General features: G+C 46.8%; 1 protein-coding gene across 2 annotated transcripts in view; it reads left to right on the top strand.

The window, feature by feature from the left end:
* LOC8042767 (ABC transporter G family member 21) overlaps nt 1-17,898 on the top strand; it is a 254,406-nt gene that overhangs the window by 197,158 nt on the left and 39,350 nt on the right. For both annotated transcript variants that reach the window (XM_029980542.4, XM_029980543.3), the window contains exon 4: nt 17,163-17,268. In XM_029980542.4, the coding sequence (XP_029836402.1) occupies nt 17,163-17,268 (106 nt within the window). The remainder of the gene's footprint in view (nt 1-17,162; nt 17,269-17,898) is intronic.

Below are 17,898 nucleotides of genomic sequence, written 5' to 3' on the forward strand. Positions count from 1 at the left end.
GTGAGCTGCTGAATAAAAGTATATTTTACAGACGGAGACATACTACTTAAACTTAGCCAAATGGTTCTATAGCCGGCAGCACGGAGACAAACTGAAGAGAGTCTTCTTTGAAGATCCACGCGGAACCTCTCTGCATTGAACTTTGCTTCGAATCCTGAACGGAGAAAATTAGTATTTTTTTGTGGCCGGTCAACCTGACCAATGTAGACGTATATTGCTGCTGGCTTCGACGTCCTCTTAATATAAATATTGGAGGCGCGACAGGTCAAAATGCCGTGACAGCATCTAACGTTGCGAGACTTGTCTCCCACCTTTTGAAAACAGATAATTTCCCTTATGCATCATTTGCAGCGAGAAAGTTTTCCTGAATCAAGTAATTGCGAAATCAACCAAATTCCTTCAGTGTGGCCCAGAGGCTTTTTCGGCGAAAAGCGGCCAAGATGAATAGCCAACGCACCGACCGGCGTGGGTGGCTCAAACTTGAAGCTAACCGAACACAACCAAACTCAACAAAAGCAGCTATCGAACCTTCCCATTCATTTGACTGCAACATTGATGTTCCCTCCAGTATCAGTTACCAAGCAGTTGTCACTTTGAATGTGATTCGAGACAGACAAGAAATCAAAAAGTTTTTCCGTGATTCCTCCCCATCCAAGAAATCGAAAGCACGCGACCGTGTGCTGTGGAGTAAACGGGCTTTTAAACACGTAATAGAGGAAAACAATCTACTGAGGCTTCACCACACTAATGATCACTCAGGCAAACTTAAGAAATATTCAGACCTTCGTCAAATTACATTGTTCACCACCGCGCCGACAACACGTCTCCGCGAAACCCACCAGAGACGCGGAGGGGCGCGGAGCGACCTGGACCGGCTGGTTCCCGGTTTTCCCGCTTGGCGGCGTCCGTTTTGCTGGAGTCGCGAATACTCCGTTTCACGGCGCTCCTCGCCTTGGTGCGTTCGCTGTCCCCGGCTAGACCAATCACGCGAAGTAAATAATCCCACGATCATTAGATTTTTACAGCGGAGCTGTCAAGGGCTAGTTTCCGCAGTATCGTGTCCGGTACCAAACAAATGTCGACGCCCGTGATCGACGCAACACTCTGGTTGCCGCCGTCGCTCATAGATGGCGGTAGCTGTCCAGAGTGTTGTTTGCCGGTTGTCTGCTTGCCGCCGTTATGGTGCCTGGATCACGTCTTTGACTGGTGTGTTTACCGCGGCCAAAAAAGTGGTCCCTCGATTTCCGCCTGATGACGTCATAGAAGTGTCATGCTGTCGCCGGTCGCGACCCTGGTGGCGTCTCAACAGTTATGGTGTGTGTAGCAGATGCCTGTTCTGCTGCAGGTCGCTTTCCACTGTGACAGTTCACGGAAGCTAGTGCAACCGGAAGTTGGGACGCCTAACGGGACGCCGTGACGACAGCGACACTCGCGTTCGCTCGTGCTTTTTGCCAACATTTCTACGGCCAACCGCCAGGATCGCGACACGCAACAGCATGACACTCGCGTCATTTGTTGCCACATCGGGACCACTTTTGATGTATGGGCGGGATAGGACGCTAAACACACCAGTCGAAGACGCGATCCAGGCACCATACCGCCGTCGCTCATAGATTACGGCAACCTTTTCAGCCTCGGCAACTAGACAACTGGTTGCTGCCGTCGCACATAGATGGCGGCAACATCTCTTCGGAGGAAGAAAAGCGGGAACGGAACGAGCGGCGATGTGCACAGCAGCGCGAATGGTTCCGCAACCGCCGCGAGGCCGCTATCGCCTAAAGTTCCACTGCGTCGAGCGCTTCAGATTCCCCTGCGAAAGAAGAGCAGATCGCTCGCCTGGAAAGCCACCGCCGAGAAGAGAAGCTACAGCTCCGCTGCTTTTCCTTCTTCACCAGAGTGGAAAGGCTGAACATTTTTTTCCCCGCGCGTGATAGTGTGTGACACACCCGACTCACGGTATTATTACATCGGTGGAGCATTCTGGATTAGAGTTTTGGTCGCGTAGTTCGTTGGGCCTTTTCAATTTCTACGTGAGCCACACTGCGGAAACAGAGTACGGCTCAAACGTGTACGTTTAAAGGAGCATTATCTTGGTCGCAAGAGTACACGTCACACGACACATTTTGGTTCTTTGTATCAAGTTGAAAAGAACCGGTTTTTGAGCAGCGCCGAACCTGGTAACCAACATTTTGAAAACAGACAACCTAGAAAAAAGAAACCGAAACAAACCGTATTTCGTAGGTTCTTATTACGGTTAGGGCAACTGTAACTGAGCGGCTACTTTCTTCGGTCCGAGTCCCTCGTGTAGAGAAAGAGCAAAAACTGGTCGTTTCTCCAGCCGTCACACCCTTTAGTCGCCGCACCTTTCTCTTCACAAGGAGCTCGTACGCGCCCTCGCTACACCCTGGCCGGTAGTCGAGTCATGGAGTAATAATCTATGCGAAGAGCAAGTCGTCTGCTTCTCGCTCAGGCGTTGCGGTGACGTCAGAACGACGCCAAGCTCTGATTGGCTGAGTGAAAAAAGAAATAGTGGGTAGACCTCAATGCTAGATCCCTCAAGGTCTCCCACTATTTTATTCAACTAGCCAATGAGGGCTCGGCGTTGTTCTGACGTCACCGCCACTCCTGCGCAAAAAGCAGACGACTTGTTCCCCGCATAGTCACTAACGAGGTTAGAGCGGCAGAGAGGAGCTTCGGTCTCCCCACCTCCTGCGCGGGCTTCCATTCGGTCAAAGGTAGGAAAGTCGCGCGCAGTCAAATCACGGCGGGAGGCATAGAGCGCGTGGTTGGACGCAAGGCCTTCGAAATTCGCGTTCTGCCGTTCTCGCCATGTCAGCGACTATTAGCGCCGAGATGTTTCGGTGGCGCCCTCTTTTGGTTACCCTCCGTGACGTCACGACTCGGACTTGCCTCGCCGCGACGTCACCAGTTGTTATTCTGGCTACTTACCATCGGGTGCAACGACGAGTTCGATGGTGTGTTTAAAAAGCACAGTAGAAGCTAGGTGCCATCGCAATCCCAAACTAACACCGACAAAGTTGACAATCTGACAGTGCTCATATGACCATGATTTGGCCAATCGTGGAAAGCCGACGACAGCGACGCTTCTGGCCGCGCACATCGCTAATAAAAACATTGCACGCTTCGGTCATACCCCAGGAAGTCGTCGTACGTGCAAGACGTGTTTGGATGGATAAATAGATCGGTGCAACCGTTTATGTATCCAGAGTCCCAAAGTGTCGAACCGTAACCAAACCGAAACAGAACCGTTATTTTTAACCGAACCGAAATCTTCGCCGCCATCTTGGAACTGAACGGGAACTGAACCGGAAAAAATATATAGCGGTAACCGGCTCAAAACGGTTCACAATATTTTTTTTTTCGTATTGCAAAATTAATGTTTGAGAATTGAAAATTGGCAGCTGTATTTCGATGTAGTGATCAAATTGTTGTATACCGAATTGCAATCTATGAGAAATTGTGGGCTGTCGTGGCGCTCTTGTATCGGCACTATAATTAATCGTTTGTCACGCTATCACCTGACGTCATAGTGTCGAGACATGCTGTTAGGTAATGTCACGTCACGTGAGTCCCGTGACGTAGTCACGTGGCTCACTGCGTCAAGTCGACTTAAATTGAGAACGTCGCCAGATTTGTTAGCGTTGTTGACACCGCGAAGTCACATGGCATCACGACTTCGCACCGCGAGTCACGTGACACCATGGCCTACTCGATTGTTATGATCCCGAGTCGAGTGCACGGATTCATGACAGCATCGCCAAACATTCGGGTAATGGCTCGTGTTCAACCAGAGATGAGAACAGACGAAATCTAACAATCTCTAAAGCTCAAACCATGCTTTACTCTTTGCAAATCCCAGCAGATGACTATCATGAAATCTGACGGTATATAGTTAGCGTCATGTCACGTGGCCGCTTGCGAATTGAGGAGGGAAAGTATGTTTCTTTCCTTTGTTTTTTCTGCGCCTGCCCATTGGGCTGAGAGGAAAACTAATGGGTGTTTTTGCAAGTTATCAACGTCAGGGATTACCTCTTAGCGATATTTATACTGAAAGTTGAGGAACCCAAACATGTTTTCGTTTTTGCTGAACTGTCTCAGAAAGTTGTCCCCGAGGATAGAATAATTGAAAATACTAAATGCTACTTATTATTCCGACGATAAATAGAACTAGAAGTGTGTACGGAAAATATATCTGAAAAGAAAGATCCTATGGTCTTAGAGGGATAGGCTAACGTTGGCAGCCGGTCCAAACCTCACAGGAGTGTCGTTCTTTAGTTCTTCCCCAAACTTTGATCATCTCCGTATTTTGTTTAAAATTCACAGTTTTTGGGTGCAAAATAAAAGAAATGCAGGATTACTGTTAAAAAAAATTAGACAAATATAATTTTCGAATTAACACCCCTAAACTGAGGAGGGGGTCGGTCCTCAGCAATAATTAATATTCCCTGGAGGAGCATCGACAAACGAAAAGTAAAAAAAAAAAAAGGGGGGGGGGGGGAGTTGTAACATCATATTGTGTTGTAAAGTTTCCTCTGCTCCGCATCTTCGGCACAGACCGGAAAGCGTGGTGTCCCGGAAACTACTTTGTCTGCACTGCTGCCAGAATGCGCGTTTTCGTGGTGCCAGACGCTCGCGCCATTCCTCACAACGCTGCACCAAGCAAGAATAATTTGTGTCTCTGGAACACATGATTTTCATTGAGCGCGAACCTTTAGCTGCGTGCATTTTGCACCACGGAGTTTGATTTTTTAGAGCGCAGCTCTGAGGGCGCCCGTTTCCGGTTTGAGCGGCGTCGGCGTAACCACGCGGTGCATGATGGGTAAATTTCGCCGCTATATCTAGCGGAAAATTTTCCCCGCTAAATTTAGCGGAAAATTTTCCCCGCTATATTTGGCGGAAAATTTTCCCCTAAATGGGAGACGAGCAGGAGAGGAGGAGGGGCATAGCCTCCTCTCCGTACCTTCCTCCTCTAGAGATGCGCTCTGATTCGGCGTTACGGGGAGTTGTAAACGGCTTTCATTTCTTTCAGCAAGAACAAATGGCAATGACCACTAGCATATAGTTCGATGACGTCACGAGCATACCATGTTAAATGGTTCAGTTTTCTGGTGAATTGCGATGCTCACAACACTAACAAAAGTGGATGTCCAAATTATAAAGTTGTGCACTATATGTAGCAGTCTCGCGATGATATGCGGCAGCCTAATAAAATGTTAGAGCACGCATGACTGATAAAGCACAGAATTGTGAAGTGAGGGCCCAAAACAAGTGCACGTAAAAACCGAATGTATAGCATTAGCCTCCCGAGACAGTATGTCGAGTATAGCATGAAATACTACTTTGATCTATTGAACAAATAATCACAAATTAGCAAGGGTGATGCTTATTTGCAAATTGAATTGACCGGAATTTTTTCAAGAACAAGCCTCAAACACCAAGCTATATGCCGAAAATGATGACTTGGGTACGCGCTATTTAGGCCAGATTCGATCTGAGTACAAAGGGGCCTATAGACCTTTTCCGTGTACTCTGGTCCCCATGCCAATTAATAGGCATATCCGGTATGGGCGACGAAAAAATAATGAAACGTTTCAACCTGTAAATAGTAAAAAAATAGAGGGGAGGAAAAACGAGAATGTGTGACGGTTACGCTTATATCCTGAATGCCTTCTATTGGCGTGACAAAGGCAAAGCAATGTTTCCGCCCTTACTGAAAGTGACGACAATTCAAGATGGCGACGCCCCTGCGGAAAAGGTCTATAGATTAGAGCGAACAATTTTGATCGCTCCTTTCTGCATGATTATTCGTCTGCATCACGGTGCTGAGTGTGAACAATGCTGGTCAGGAAAACAAGCGTTGTGATTGCCGCTCAATATTTCTTTAAACGGTAGACTACAAGGGCTTGTCCTAACATTTTCGTGACATTTTGAACATATGATTGCTTTTAGCTCAGTTGCGTCGTCATCAAATATATTCCGAGACTACGTCGTAAACTATATTTCACGATATGTGTGACCAGGAGGTGCCCATTTTATGATTTTATGCACCGTAATGAATTTCTAAGTTCAAGACCATAACAACACTCTGATAAATGCCTGCGCTTCTACTTATCCGAAATGATGAGACGGAACACCCCTTAAGACTTTGAAATTGAGGCCGCGCTGTGGCATTACGTAATGTAAGCTTGGCACTTTGCATTGTGTAATGCCACAGCGCAGACTTCACATTTAGGTCTAAACGGATGTTCCGCCTCATCATTCGCTGAGCCGATTTCCTAGATCCCAGAGATCGGCTCTTTGGGTGTTTTCCGGGTAAGTAGACGCTCAGGCGTGTCTTGGAGTGTAGCATTCTACGTCTAATATTACGACCCGAAGTTGTACCAATCACGGGTATTTTAGGCGACCTACCAGACTGATAACCTTTCGATTAAGGGAAAATATATGCGACTGAGGCAATCAAGTATATGTCGAGTGGTAAAAGCAAGACGTTTTGTATGTTAATCTAGCTTTTCTTTTACTGCTTGGCTGAAATTAAATAGCGCAATTTCTTATTTTCGGTACCTGAACATTACAGTGGATTGTGCGGATGATAAAAACCTATAAAGTTTATCGTTTCACGGTTGAAATAAGGCCTATTGGCAAAACAACGCGAAAAATGTGTTCTCAATTTGAGACTCGAGAATTTGAGATTTGAGAACCGGTTGGGGGGAACCGTTATTTTTGCTCCCCGGAACTGGACCGATACATATATCGGTTCGACACTCTGATCCAGACTCCTACCGCCATTTACGACGAGAATGCCATTATCGCCTATGGCAGCCAATGAAAGCCCCCCCCCCCCCCCCCCCTCCCTCCCCTCCCTCCCTAGAAACCGGTCAGGTTATACTATATAACGCTGCGGTTCCGGTTCGAGTCGGGAAGTCTCAAAACGATTCCGGTTGCGTCTGGGTGCAAACCGCCGTCAAAACAAGCCTCGGTTGGCTCGCGGCACTAGTTCCCGCGGGGCAAGGCCAGAAACACACGTCTGCGTCTGCCGGGAAGTGCCGGACGGCAACCGTTCGTTTGGTCCGCGGTCTGGACCCCGCTGTGCCTCGCGCCGGTTGGAAGCGGTGCCAAGGCCCTGCGTTCGTGGCGCTCCGGCGGGTCCCGGCCGACTGCGGCAGCGACGCCGCGGGAGGAAGCTCGAGCCGCCGCAGACATAAATAAAAGCGCGGAGGCCACGTGGTCGCGACTGTTGACGCCCGGCCCCCGCGCCGAGGAAACGCGAGCTCGGCGTCGGACGATCGAGGTTGTTGAACCCCGCCGAGTCTCAGCGCGCGCCGCCCGCGCTCACGTCGCCTTCCTGTTCCCCGCACCGGACCCGACCCGAGCCAGCAGGAGCTTCCTCCCGCGCGAAACAATGCACTGCTCGGAGTCCGTACGGGTGTGCGGAGTGACGTCCACTCGAGAGACTGCGGCTTTTTGGGCCTTCCGCCGCCCAGCGTCGTACGAGGAGCGATCTTTGAACGCGCGTTTAACCGGCGCGGTCGCATTACGCGGGGCACTGCCGTCCCATCAGATTCCACTGTGATGGCCTTGATGCTGTGCGCTACCTTTTGCAGCCTACAGTTCGCACCCGCAAGGACAACTTTGAATGATCACCAACGTTTTTGTTTATCTATAGTACTCGTCTTTGTTCACGACCGTTGTAGGAATGGTACGTAAATGATAACACACAAAGGAATACAAGGTCAAAATTCGAAGCACTTTAAATAGCCATAGAATAACATGTCCCGTATGGAAGCAAACACGGGTCGCTTCACGTTCACCGGGAAGAAACACGAGTCGCTTCACGTTCTCCGAGATGTTTAGAGGAAGATCTTCTCAACCGATGTAGTGTGCAGCGAACTGCCGCAAGTACACGCCTCCGGAAGGGTTGTGCGGGGGCTTGTTTTTGTAGCGGGACTGGCGGAAGCCTAGGGTCCTACGTCAACTATTTTGTTGGATCTGGCTCGATTGGTTCGTTTGCTAGCGTTGATGCCGAATAAAGAGGTCGGTTCCCGTAAAAGCGGCTCTGTTGCTCTGTGAATCGTGCAACCGCCATGATTGAGACCATGGTTTCCGTAGTGAGAGGATACCAACACAGGTAAGAATTTGCGGCACATTTGACTGGAGGCCATAGGCGTTCGCCTCGCATCAAGTTTTCCAGACATGTTCCCGTCATTCCGCTTGGGAAGGCCTGTAGCGCCATAGTTTTGCAGCACACCTTATCTCCCATAGCGAATATTTGAGGTCCCGTTTTAATTGTGCGTCATCACGTTCGCCCCCTTGCTCGCGGATGCCACGCCCTCTCCCCCCCCCCCCCGAAAAAAAAAAAAAAAAAAAGTTAAGAAGAGCAGGAATTCTGCAAAGAACAGCATATTTATTTGTTGATTGTTTTTAGTCCTTTCGGTACCGTTTTAGCGCACATCAACAGACGCGAACATAGCCTTGTATTGCATCGTGGCTCGTGCAATTGCCTCCTCTATACTCACAAAGCCTGGCAGCTTGACGACGGAGCCATAGAGTGCCCGGTCACAGATTTGGTAGCAGAGAGTATCGAATAACTATTTCTCGGGGAACCTGGACGTCAGCGTACAGCTTCTGCAGCTTTGAGGACCCGAAACGCACTTGTTCGGGAGAAGTGTGTCTCGGCGTCTCGCCGCAGCGGGGCGCCAGTCACGTGGCCCTCCTCTCATCCGTTGTTTGCAGCTCCACCCTTTCCATTTCGGCGGCCGCTTCTCGTGGCGATCTGCCGGGCTTTGTCAGTATAGAAAGCTATGCTCTTGCATAATAGAACGCTATAGAAGGCCGCTTGCATGGTCGCCTCTTGCGTACGTTGTACACGGTGGCGCGCCGCTCTCAGGTTTGTCTTAAATCATGAACATAAACTCAGAGTTGTCTTAAATCATGAACGTAAACCAGCTCGCCTGCGCCCTATCACTCATTCCAGTAGCAGAGCGTGTTCTCGTGCAGACGATGCCGTATTCTGCCGCGCTGCCGCCCGTATGACTAGCAGACAGTGTCAGACAGCAGACTAAACGCACCGGGCGTCACAACAGGGGGGCATTAGGCTTGTTAACGTGTACGGCCGATCAGTCAGGTTAATCCAGTAGTAATTGGCGGTGCCACCGGTCGTTGGGCGGGGCCTAGAGCCAATTGTGACCTCCACCTATATTACATATTGCGGCGTAAATTTTGCGCTAAACATTTTCCTTTTTCGGACAAATTTTTTTATGAAATACGCGTCCCGTCTAGGCACTTACATTTTTTTTGTCTGAATTTTAGTGTTACTTTAAGTGTGATACGAGCTGCTCTTAATACTGCTGTTAGTAGCAAATCTTTTTTTTTTTTTTTTTTTGCGCGAAAATTGGCAAATTATAAAGTGGTGAATGTAAGCTCTGGCGCCTAGGAGGTCTTAATATAATTAACGCACGGCTTTCTGCAAAACTTGCGCTGCTGAATCAATTCCAAACGAGAGTCTTTGGCATAGCGCCCAAAGTGTGTTGTGAACATACATATGAGGGATGCATAGTTGTTTAGGAGGATTTGATTAAACTCTTTGTTGGAATGTAGCTCGCTGAAATAATTTGCGTTCGCCAACTTAAATATGTTCCTTTCGTTTGATCCTTAAATTTTCCTTTTCAAGGCATTTTCAAGGCAGGCGAACAGGATTCGTGCCTACTTAGCACGATACACCATTTACGTGCTCGGGGTTAAGAATTCGCGGATCTTTCCATTTATCTTTGTTACCGCAACCGAGGACTTACCCCATGGGTCGGTTTCTCAGCGTTCATAATGGTGCCGCCGGCGACCATCCTCTCAAATGCAGCTTTCAAAAGGGTCACGAGAGACCCGTCGGGCCCATGTGACTTTGAGTACCATCCTGCACCCCCCCCCCCCCCCCCCGCCCCCCCTTTCGTTTTGCCGAGCCCGTGGAAGAGACCTGGGAATTGAGACTCCACCCGATGCTACAGGTCACTCGCGTCTATTATCGAATTCGCTCGGTTAGCCATGCCAGATCAGGCTCAAAAGGAACCACCAGCGATGAAGTTTGGGGGAAAGGTCGCGTACCTTATCTTCTAGGTAATTCTGACTACCCAGGCGAGCTTCTCCTTTTGCTTTTTATGCGTTCACGGTTAAAATATTGAGGTCATCGGCACGGATGCGTGACGCACGACTTGCTTCAGGTTTAGCGTCAACAGATTTCTTGGCATGTTGTGGACCTTAGCGAGCTGGTTTTCATTTGGGCACCTCTTTGCAAATATTGAGAAGAGTTGCGCACGAGGGGGACTCGTCCACGAAAAATACTGCAATGCCTGCCCTCTCTTCTTACCTCGGTTATCTGTCTGCGAGCAAAGGAGGCTCTGTTTCAAGCGGGGAATAGAACCGTAAAAATATCCGTTCGCTTGTGGTAACCCTACAAACTAAGGAATCGGGTTCGCTCCCGCGTTTTGGAGTTCGGGTTGCAATAACAGGAATTTTCCGTAGATCGTTTTCGCCGTTCCGCAGCCCTAGATATAATGATAATCTTCATTTTGGTATGTCCACAAACAGCACTAAGTTTAAAAAGTAGTACACTGTAATAGGAAAAAAAACGTACATGAAAAAACACACAAAAAAAAAGGACAAGCGAATTCATTGTCATTTACACACCAGGGGCTCGATAGATCGTGGAAAACTGTTCATGTCACAAACGAGTATACATTTGAGATTGGTCTAGCTAGTATTCGAATTTCATGCTTGTAATTGTCGACGTCTGGAAAGAAACCAAAAGATATAAAGGGCATTCAGAGCAGGCTTGTGCGTAACGTAGATACCTTAACCGGGAAATGTGGGAAGATGACTGACGAGAACTTCGAACGACCACTGCTGTTGAAGCTTAACAAAATGTGAATGGCAAAACAAAAACAAAAAAAGTTTTTCACTTTGAACATATGTATGCACTTGATTTCGTAATAAAAAGTTAAAAAATGTAACTTAAAAAGTAATCAACTCTGGTAATATTTTCAGACACTTTAATGAAGCAGTAATTGATTACTGTAATCAGTTACATTTTTCATAAAGTACTTTTAATCGGCTACTTTTTTTTTCTGTAACGTGTACAATGCTTATTGAGAGTGACTCAACCGAGATGATGTACGTAGGCAAACAGTGCCTAAAAGCAGTGATAAAACAAAAACTGCGTTAACAATGTTATGTAAAAAAATGTGTAAAGGACAACAATTAAACGAGGACAATAACCCCAGTTTCTGAAGTAATCTGTCGTAGGTGTAGTAGCACTTGCCCTCAATATACCTATCGTAGATAATTCCTATAAACCAAGTGTTTTTGAACACGTTCGATAGAGGAGAATGCAGTATGGTGAATACAATCCCATACGAAACAAGCAAATTCAAGTTTTCTGCGCACCAAGCAACAAAATGGCTGCACGAAACGTGCAGGGAAACCTAATCACTCGGCGAAGCGAGATGCTGCACCAAGAGTCATCAGCGAGGCCTTCCAGATAATTGATACATAGTGATTGAAGTTCAATGCTAAGTCAATAAAAATTCAAAGGTCGACTTGCTACAAGAAAGGCTCTCCCTCCGCTTTTGCATCCGCCTTTCGGTTGCCAAATACACCCCCCTCAGACGCAAATGTGTGGACGTGCTGAAACTCTACAATACTGACATATTAACATCTGCAATTGAAGCAATTCAAAATAGATTTTCTCGTTTCATACTTACACTACCAGCCTTACATCTATGAAACCTAGTTTGAACCTGCCCAACCTTGCATCATGTAAAGATATTTATCGTTTGTGTTTCTTTCGCCAAATCTCTTGTAATCCTCCCTTGCGCGGCAAGTTAATACCTCCCTTCTACATGTAATCACGTCTCGATCACCAACGAAAGATAGTTATATCATCGTGTAAAACTACAACTTTTCATATCTCATTCAAACCCCGTGCTACACGCATGTAGGCACAGTGACAGTGCCATTCCCGGTATATAAAATATATTATCCCCGCATTTGCTGCCTTGAATCTGCGCTTTGGAGTGCTCTCGCTTCGTTCGTATTCGTGAAGTATCTAACGTAGAACATCATTGTCTTGGCCTTTCGTTCGCTCTTTGAAAAGAATGTAAACATGAAAATAGTTTCTCACTTTCTCTAGAAAGGGAGCATGAAAATTTTAAAACGTGGTAAAATATTTTTACACAATACTCTAGTATCCTTATTGCTTCTTTATGTGAGAGACAATATCGTTCTGCATTGTCGAGCACTACTATATTAGATGTATATTTCTGTTCCAATTATTTACTGAACATGAAGGACATCTTTGGTATCTCCTCTATCTTTATCATCATATCTTTATTATAGAATGCCTATAAACAACTCGTTATCAGTGATGTCGCTACTCCTTATAGCGTGCTTCTTTTGTTATTGGTTTAATATTTGGTGTATAGCGGTAGTTTTTACGCGATGCAACGTAAAAAAACAGGATTTAGTTAATGGTAGTTGTTTAGTATCGGCGGGATCCTAGATCGTACAGTTGGTTAAAAGCTCAACTTAAAAGCTTTTATAGTGGTGTTTCGATATATCGATCAAACCATCTTCAGCCGTATTGCCGCTTTGTTACGAGGAGCTTCCTCGTCGTCCTATTTAGTTTTTTTTTTTATTTGTGACGTTATGGAGAATGCTCAGACGCACAGACTAAGTCCAGGGAACGTCGTGTGGGATAATGCCACGGCGCGAAACACCGATAAAAATCTCGCCGCGGAATACCACCCATTTCCGCTAGAAGGATCTGCAGGCTCAAGATGTCTAGGGCCCACGCGCTCCTCTGTTTCTATTTATTTTGGCCACGACTGTATACCGGATCAACGCTGCCCTGTTTACTCTCACGAGCCATCTTATTAAAAAAAAACAAAAAAAACATCCAGCATCTTTTACATATGGTTTTACTCCGTGAGAAAGGCCCCGCACACGTGCCGTCACATAAACGTCTCCACCGAGATTTCCCGGCCCATGAACGTATGATAATTTTTCCGGGTATGCTAAAAATACCCGAATACATATATATAGTGTGTTTCAGAGAACGGAGGCCCAATCGCTCCCGCGAAAACTACTCATCGCAACGAAAAAAGGCTTGGGGCGTTGTGGTCCTGGGACAGGGGCCCATTTAGGAAAACTATTAAAGTCCGGGATAATTAAGTTGTTAATTATTTTTGCGTAATTAATTTTTTTTAATATTGTGTTTAAGGGCATGGTTTCAATAAGAAAATTGCTGAGCATCATCGAAAAACACTAAATCAACAAATTCCAGAACGATAGAAGGCACGCGAAGCATTTTACGGCTTTCTGAAAAAGCGCACATGTTTGACCGGTTTTTAAGTTTCGGGATAGCAAACCGAAACTTAAAAAACCGGTCGAATCTGTGCGGTTTTTCAGAAAGCCGTAAAATGCTTCGCGTGCCTTCTATCGTTCTGCAATTTGTTGATTTAGTGTTTTTCGATGATGCTGAGCAATTTTCTAATTGAAACCATGCCCTTAAACACAATATTAAAAAAGTTAATTACGCCAAAATAATTAAAAACTTAATTATCCCGTACTTTAATAATTTTCCTAAATGGGCCCCTGTCCCAGGACCAAAACGCCACAAGCCTTTTTTCGTTGCGATGAGTAGTTTTTGCAGGAGCGATTTCGCCTGCGTTCCCTGAAACACCCTGTATATAGATACACACGCACACACACACGCATGCACACGCACGCACACGCGCACACGCACGCACACGCGCACACACTTTGATGGTCCGAGACCGACAGAACTACGCGGAGAACGCGTACAGTGTTTGGTTTCGTCTTCGGCCAGTTCCGTTAAGTGGGCATCTCCTGCGGCACGGATGCCAAAGGCGAAGCGACCTTCACGGCTCGGATTTGGGGGCAAGCAAACGCCGCGGCAAGGGTTGCAGTCAGGAGACTGTGGAAACGTGGCTACGGATCCTTAGATGACTTCGGCAGACTTCCTTGCCATATGGAGCCGGGACATATATCGAAGCTAGGTACTTCGCTTCCCTCGCACTGCGGAGAATATATGATATGATAAATTATAAAATTAATTCCACTCAGGAGAGCCGCGGCGCTTCAGAAAGGAAAAGGGCCTGTATCTTGAAGGCCTGCGGCGCCGCCTCTATTAATGATGAAATGGTATTGTCCAAACGAATCGTGCGGATGACGACGATGATGACGAGATGATGAAGAGGGCGAAGAGCGTCAGGCCTAGCAGCGGTCTTCGCGACGGTATCTTCGCGGGGTTGCCATGGGCTGCTGACTTCTAGCAAGCCAGTCTCGAGCGCCTGACGAGGGCTCCCTGCTTGCTCAGCATGCAGACGATCCGGCCGAATTTCCGGCGACGCAGGGAGTCCAGCACCCTCGTAGTGGTGCTTCAGGGGTTGGCGCCGCAGTGTTGTCCGGGCGGCGGTCTTCGCAAAAGCGTTTCTTGATGCCTCCCAGCTTGCTGTCGAGCTTGTAACCGTGCAGCGTTCGCCAGCACCCTGTCGATCGAAGACATGGTGGGTGCCACTGGTCAGGTGCATATCGAATTAAAATGATTGTATAATGTTCTTCAAGGTATTTCTTTTGCATGTTCCATCATCATAATAAATATATACTGTATATATATATTCTGACTTTTGAAATCCAAGTTAAAAGTTCCGTTTTATTCTTTCAGACAGGGCCGGCCCTAGGGGTGGGCGACCTGAGTAATCGCCCCGGGCGCCATAAAAAAAAAAAACGCCGCCGCGCACCTTTTTTTTTTTTTTTTTTTTTTTTTGCTTTTTGATTGATTTGGACATGGCGCCCGACAGATGCTATATGCTCGATCGCCGTTCTGTTTTGGAATGGGGTTCTCGTCTCACAAAGCGCTCGTTTTGGACCACTACTCCCATGTTTACTAGCAACGTGATGTCGTACCTAGTAAATAGGGGCATATAAAAGAAAAAAAAAAGGGGGGGGGGGGGCACGGCCGGAGTTTGCTCAGGGGCACTTGACGGCGTAGGGCCGGCCCTGGTTTTCAGCTGCGTCTAGTCTGGGAAAGCAACCACCAACTGTACAAACATTGTGCTTTGGTCTATATTGGCAGACCACAGTCACGAAGATTCCCACGTGCCTTCTTTTCCAGAGATCGCGTAGAAAGCCAATCACCGTTTGTAACCAACTAAGAGTCCAGTAAAGTATGAGACTTAAAAAAAGACGCCCTAGCTTGAGAACTGTGCGGTGAGTTTCGTCTATTTTAAACTACGCCTAACTCTATTAACGCTGAAGAAAAATAATGACTAAAAGTTAGTTATTTAGAACGTAATACTGAACCCGATGATTGTGAACATACATTCAAAATTACGGGTATTGTTTTCTTTTTTATGTGTTTATGACTAGGTTGGAATGAACCAACAGACACCCGAAACGACAAGGGCGACCACCACAAACGATGTTCGTTCCTCTTTTCTTTTTTTTTAACAGTCCGGAATTGTGATTTAGTTAAGAGGGTGTGAACGCCCCGCTGATAATGTAATGGGAGGTCTGACGATAGATCCGACCGGTAATCACGCGCTCAAATGCACTACAAGGAGCGCACCTTTTCAGCCAGTCCTGTCTCTGGATGCCAATGTCGTCATTATCCCACGCTTCAATGCTGTCAACGTAGGCGTCACGAAACGCTCGTGTTTTCAACTGATTGATGCTTCGTTCGTTCGAAACACCCATTAGATTTGTTCTTCTTTCCGGGCCCCTTTACAGTTGACACCGGAGCTGGAAAACTGTCCGCATGTGACATTCTAACCAGTGTCCAAGAGCGGATCGCTTTCCAGGAGTCAAAATATCAGGTCAAGCCAGGGATCTGTCGCCCGATCTCTTTCTTTTCTTTTAATATCAAAGGAAAAATAAAGTCGCGTACGTTGTATCCGTGGATAAAGCCGGGACAGAATGTGCGACTTGTTTTTTTTTTTTTTTTTTTTTTTTTTACCTGGTTAACACGACACGATGTCACCTGACACCTGTCTCACGTGATTTCATGGTGTCGCATGACGACCACCATGCTTACGACGTCAGGTGAACACTGCCCACTAAACTTAGGGAACATACGCCTCGCCAAAGTTATCGAGACGTATGGGTCCCCTAAATTTGGCGAGCGTGCGACGGTTTTTCATGACGTCACGGTTTTTCGTGAGTTTCTTTTTTTTTTTTTTTTCACGTCACAGTTTTCTCGTGATCCCAGCCATGAAACATGTTGTGTTAAAATGTCATTACTCGGTGTGCTGCGGGGAAGTAGTAGGCTCGTGGCCTTCTTTAACTCCGCAACCGCGAGTTGCCGTTTCAGGGTCCTAAGGACCCTTTAGCGCCCTTTCAAGACCTTTCGTCCTGAAGACCCTTAGGACCCTGAGGGTCCTCAGGGGACCCTGAGATGGAAGTTTGCGGTCAAGAGCCGAATGGTCCTTCTCTCCTCCCGCGTCCGATTGTCCAGCCATGGCGCACTGGGTCACGGCCCCAGGGACGTCTAGGATGTCCCCGGAGCCGGGACTGCATTGCACATCTTTGCTTCTTTTTGCTGTTTTGCGACTTTTGCGCCTTGTGGCCCCTCTGTGTTCGATCTCTGGCGAAACCGGCTGCGGAGATTATCCGTTCCTTTTCGCTTTATGTTCTCCCCAAAATATTTTTAAGTGCCTGTCAAAGGCACGTACTAATTCGAAAACATATCTTCGCTGAAGAAAAATGAAAACAATACTGAACTGCAATGTTTAGTGCCTGTAAAAAGCACGTATATCCCGTAACAAATTTCTAAATAAAAGTTAGTTTAATTCAATTGTTTTTTTCGGTGAAAATTTATTTTAGGACATGCGTGTCCTGTACAGGCACAAAAATATTTTGAGAAAACGTTTCATGGAAGGAAAGGAAGGTGAGGCAATGCACTTTCTGCAAAAACCCGAACGTGTAAACAAATATAAGTGTCTGTTTTATGCTTTACAAACACGGAGTGTTGATTCTGAACACTTTTAGGCAAAGTAAAAAAAAAATATATATATATATTTTACGCGCGAGTGTTTTCCAAAGGGGCAAGAGCTGATTTTGGTGCGGTTCTGTTGCAGTACACGGCACGGCTACGGCTTCCAGAGTCCATGTCCAACCAGGAGAAGATGGAGCATGTGAACCAGATCATCGATGTCCTCGACCTGACAAGGTGTCAGGACACCAGTGAGTTTCCACATTAGAATCCGCTGGTTGTAACGCCAGAAGAGAAAAATAGGGTGTTGTTTATTTGTTGTGTCGTCGCGACTTATTGGACTGTATGAACTGACGGATTTACTACGGTTGATCGAATGCCATTTCATCGAAGCACGTTTTAGAGAATGGGCACGTTTTATCGAAGCACGGTTTAGAGAAAGCAGAGCCTCAGTTCAGAGAAATGCCGTTTATTAAAAAGGGACACTTAAAAAAAAAAAAAAAAAAAAAGAGGCCTTCCTTCTTCTCGCGTGTATCACTGGTGCGCGTGTTAACCCAGTCCCCCCGCTGCGCTCCCGCCGCTTCGCGGCGGCAGTCTGCGGCGGCTCATTACAAAAATGTTAACTCACCTGACTTACCCGTACACGCCGCTTCGCGGCGGCCGAATTCGCTAAAAGAAAGCTCATAGCCATTTTTTATAAACTGGGTTCTCTATAAAGGGATTCGATAAACTGGGGTCGGTAAAACGGGGTTCGCTAAAACGAGCTTCTCTAAACCGCATGCCTCCATGAATCGACTACGATGTCAGCTTTAGCGTCCCAGTGAGATGAAGACGATGTATGTATGCTTTTTAATTCCTGATATTCAAGATTACTCCGGTTC

The sequence above is a fragment of the Ixodes scapularis genome, unplaced genomic scaffold (genome assembly GCF_016920785.2).
Source record: "Ixodes scapularis isolate PalLabHiFi unplaced genomic scaffold, ASM1692078v2 PGA_scaffold1__304_contigs__length_218370807, whole genome shotgun sequence".
NCBI lineage: Eukaryota > Metazoa > Arthropoda > Arachnida > Ixodida > Ixodidae > Ixodes > Ixodes scapularis.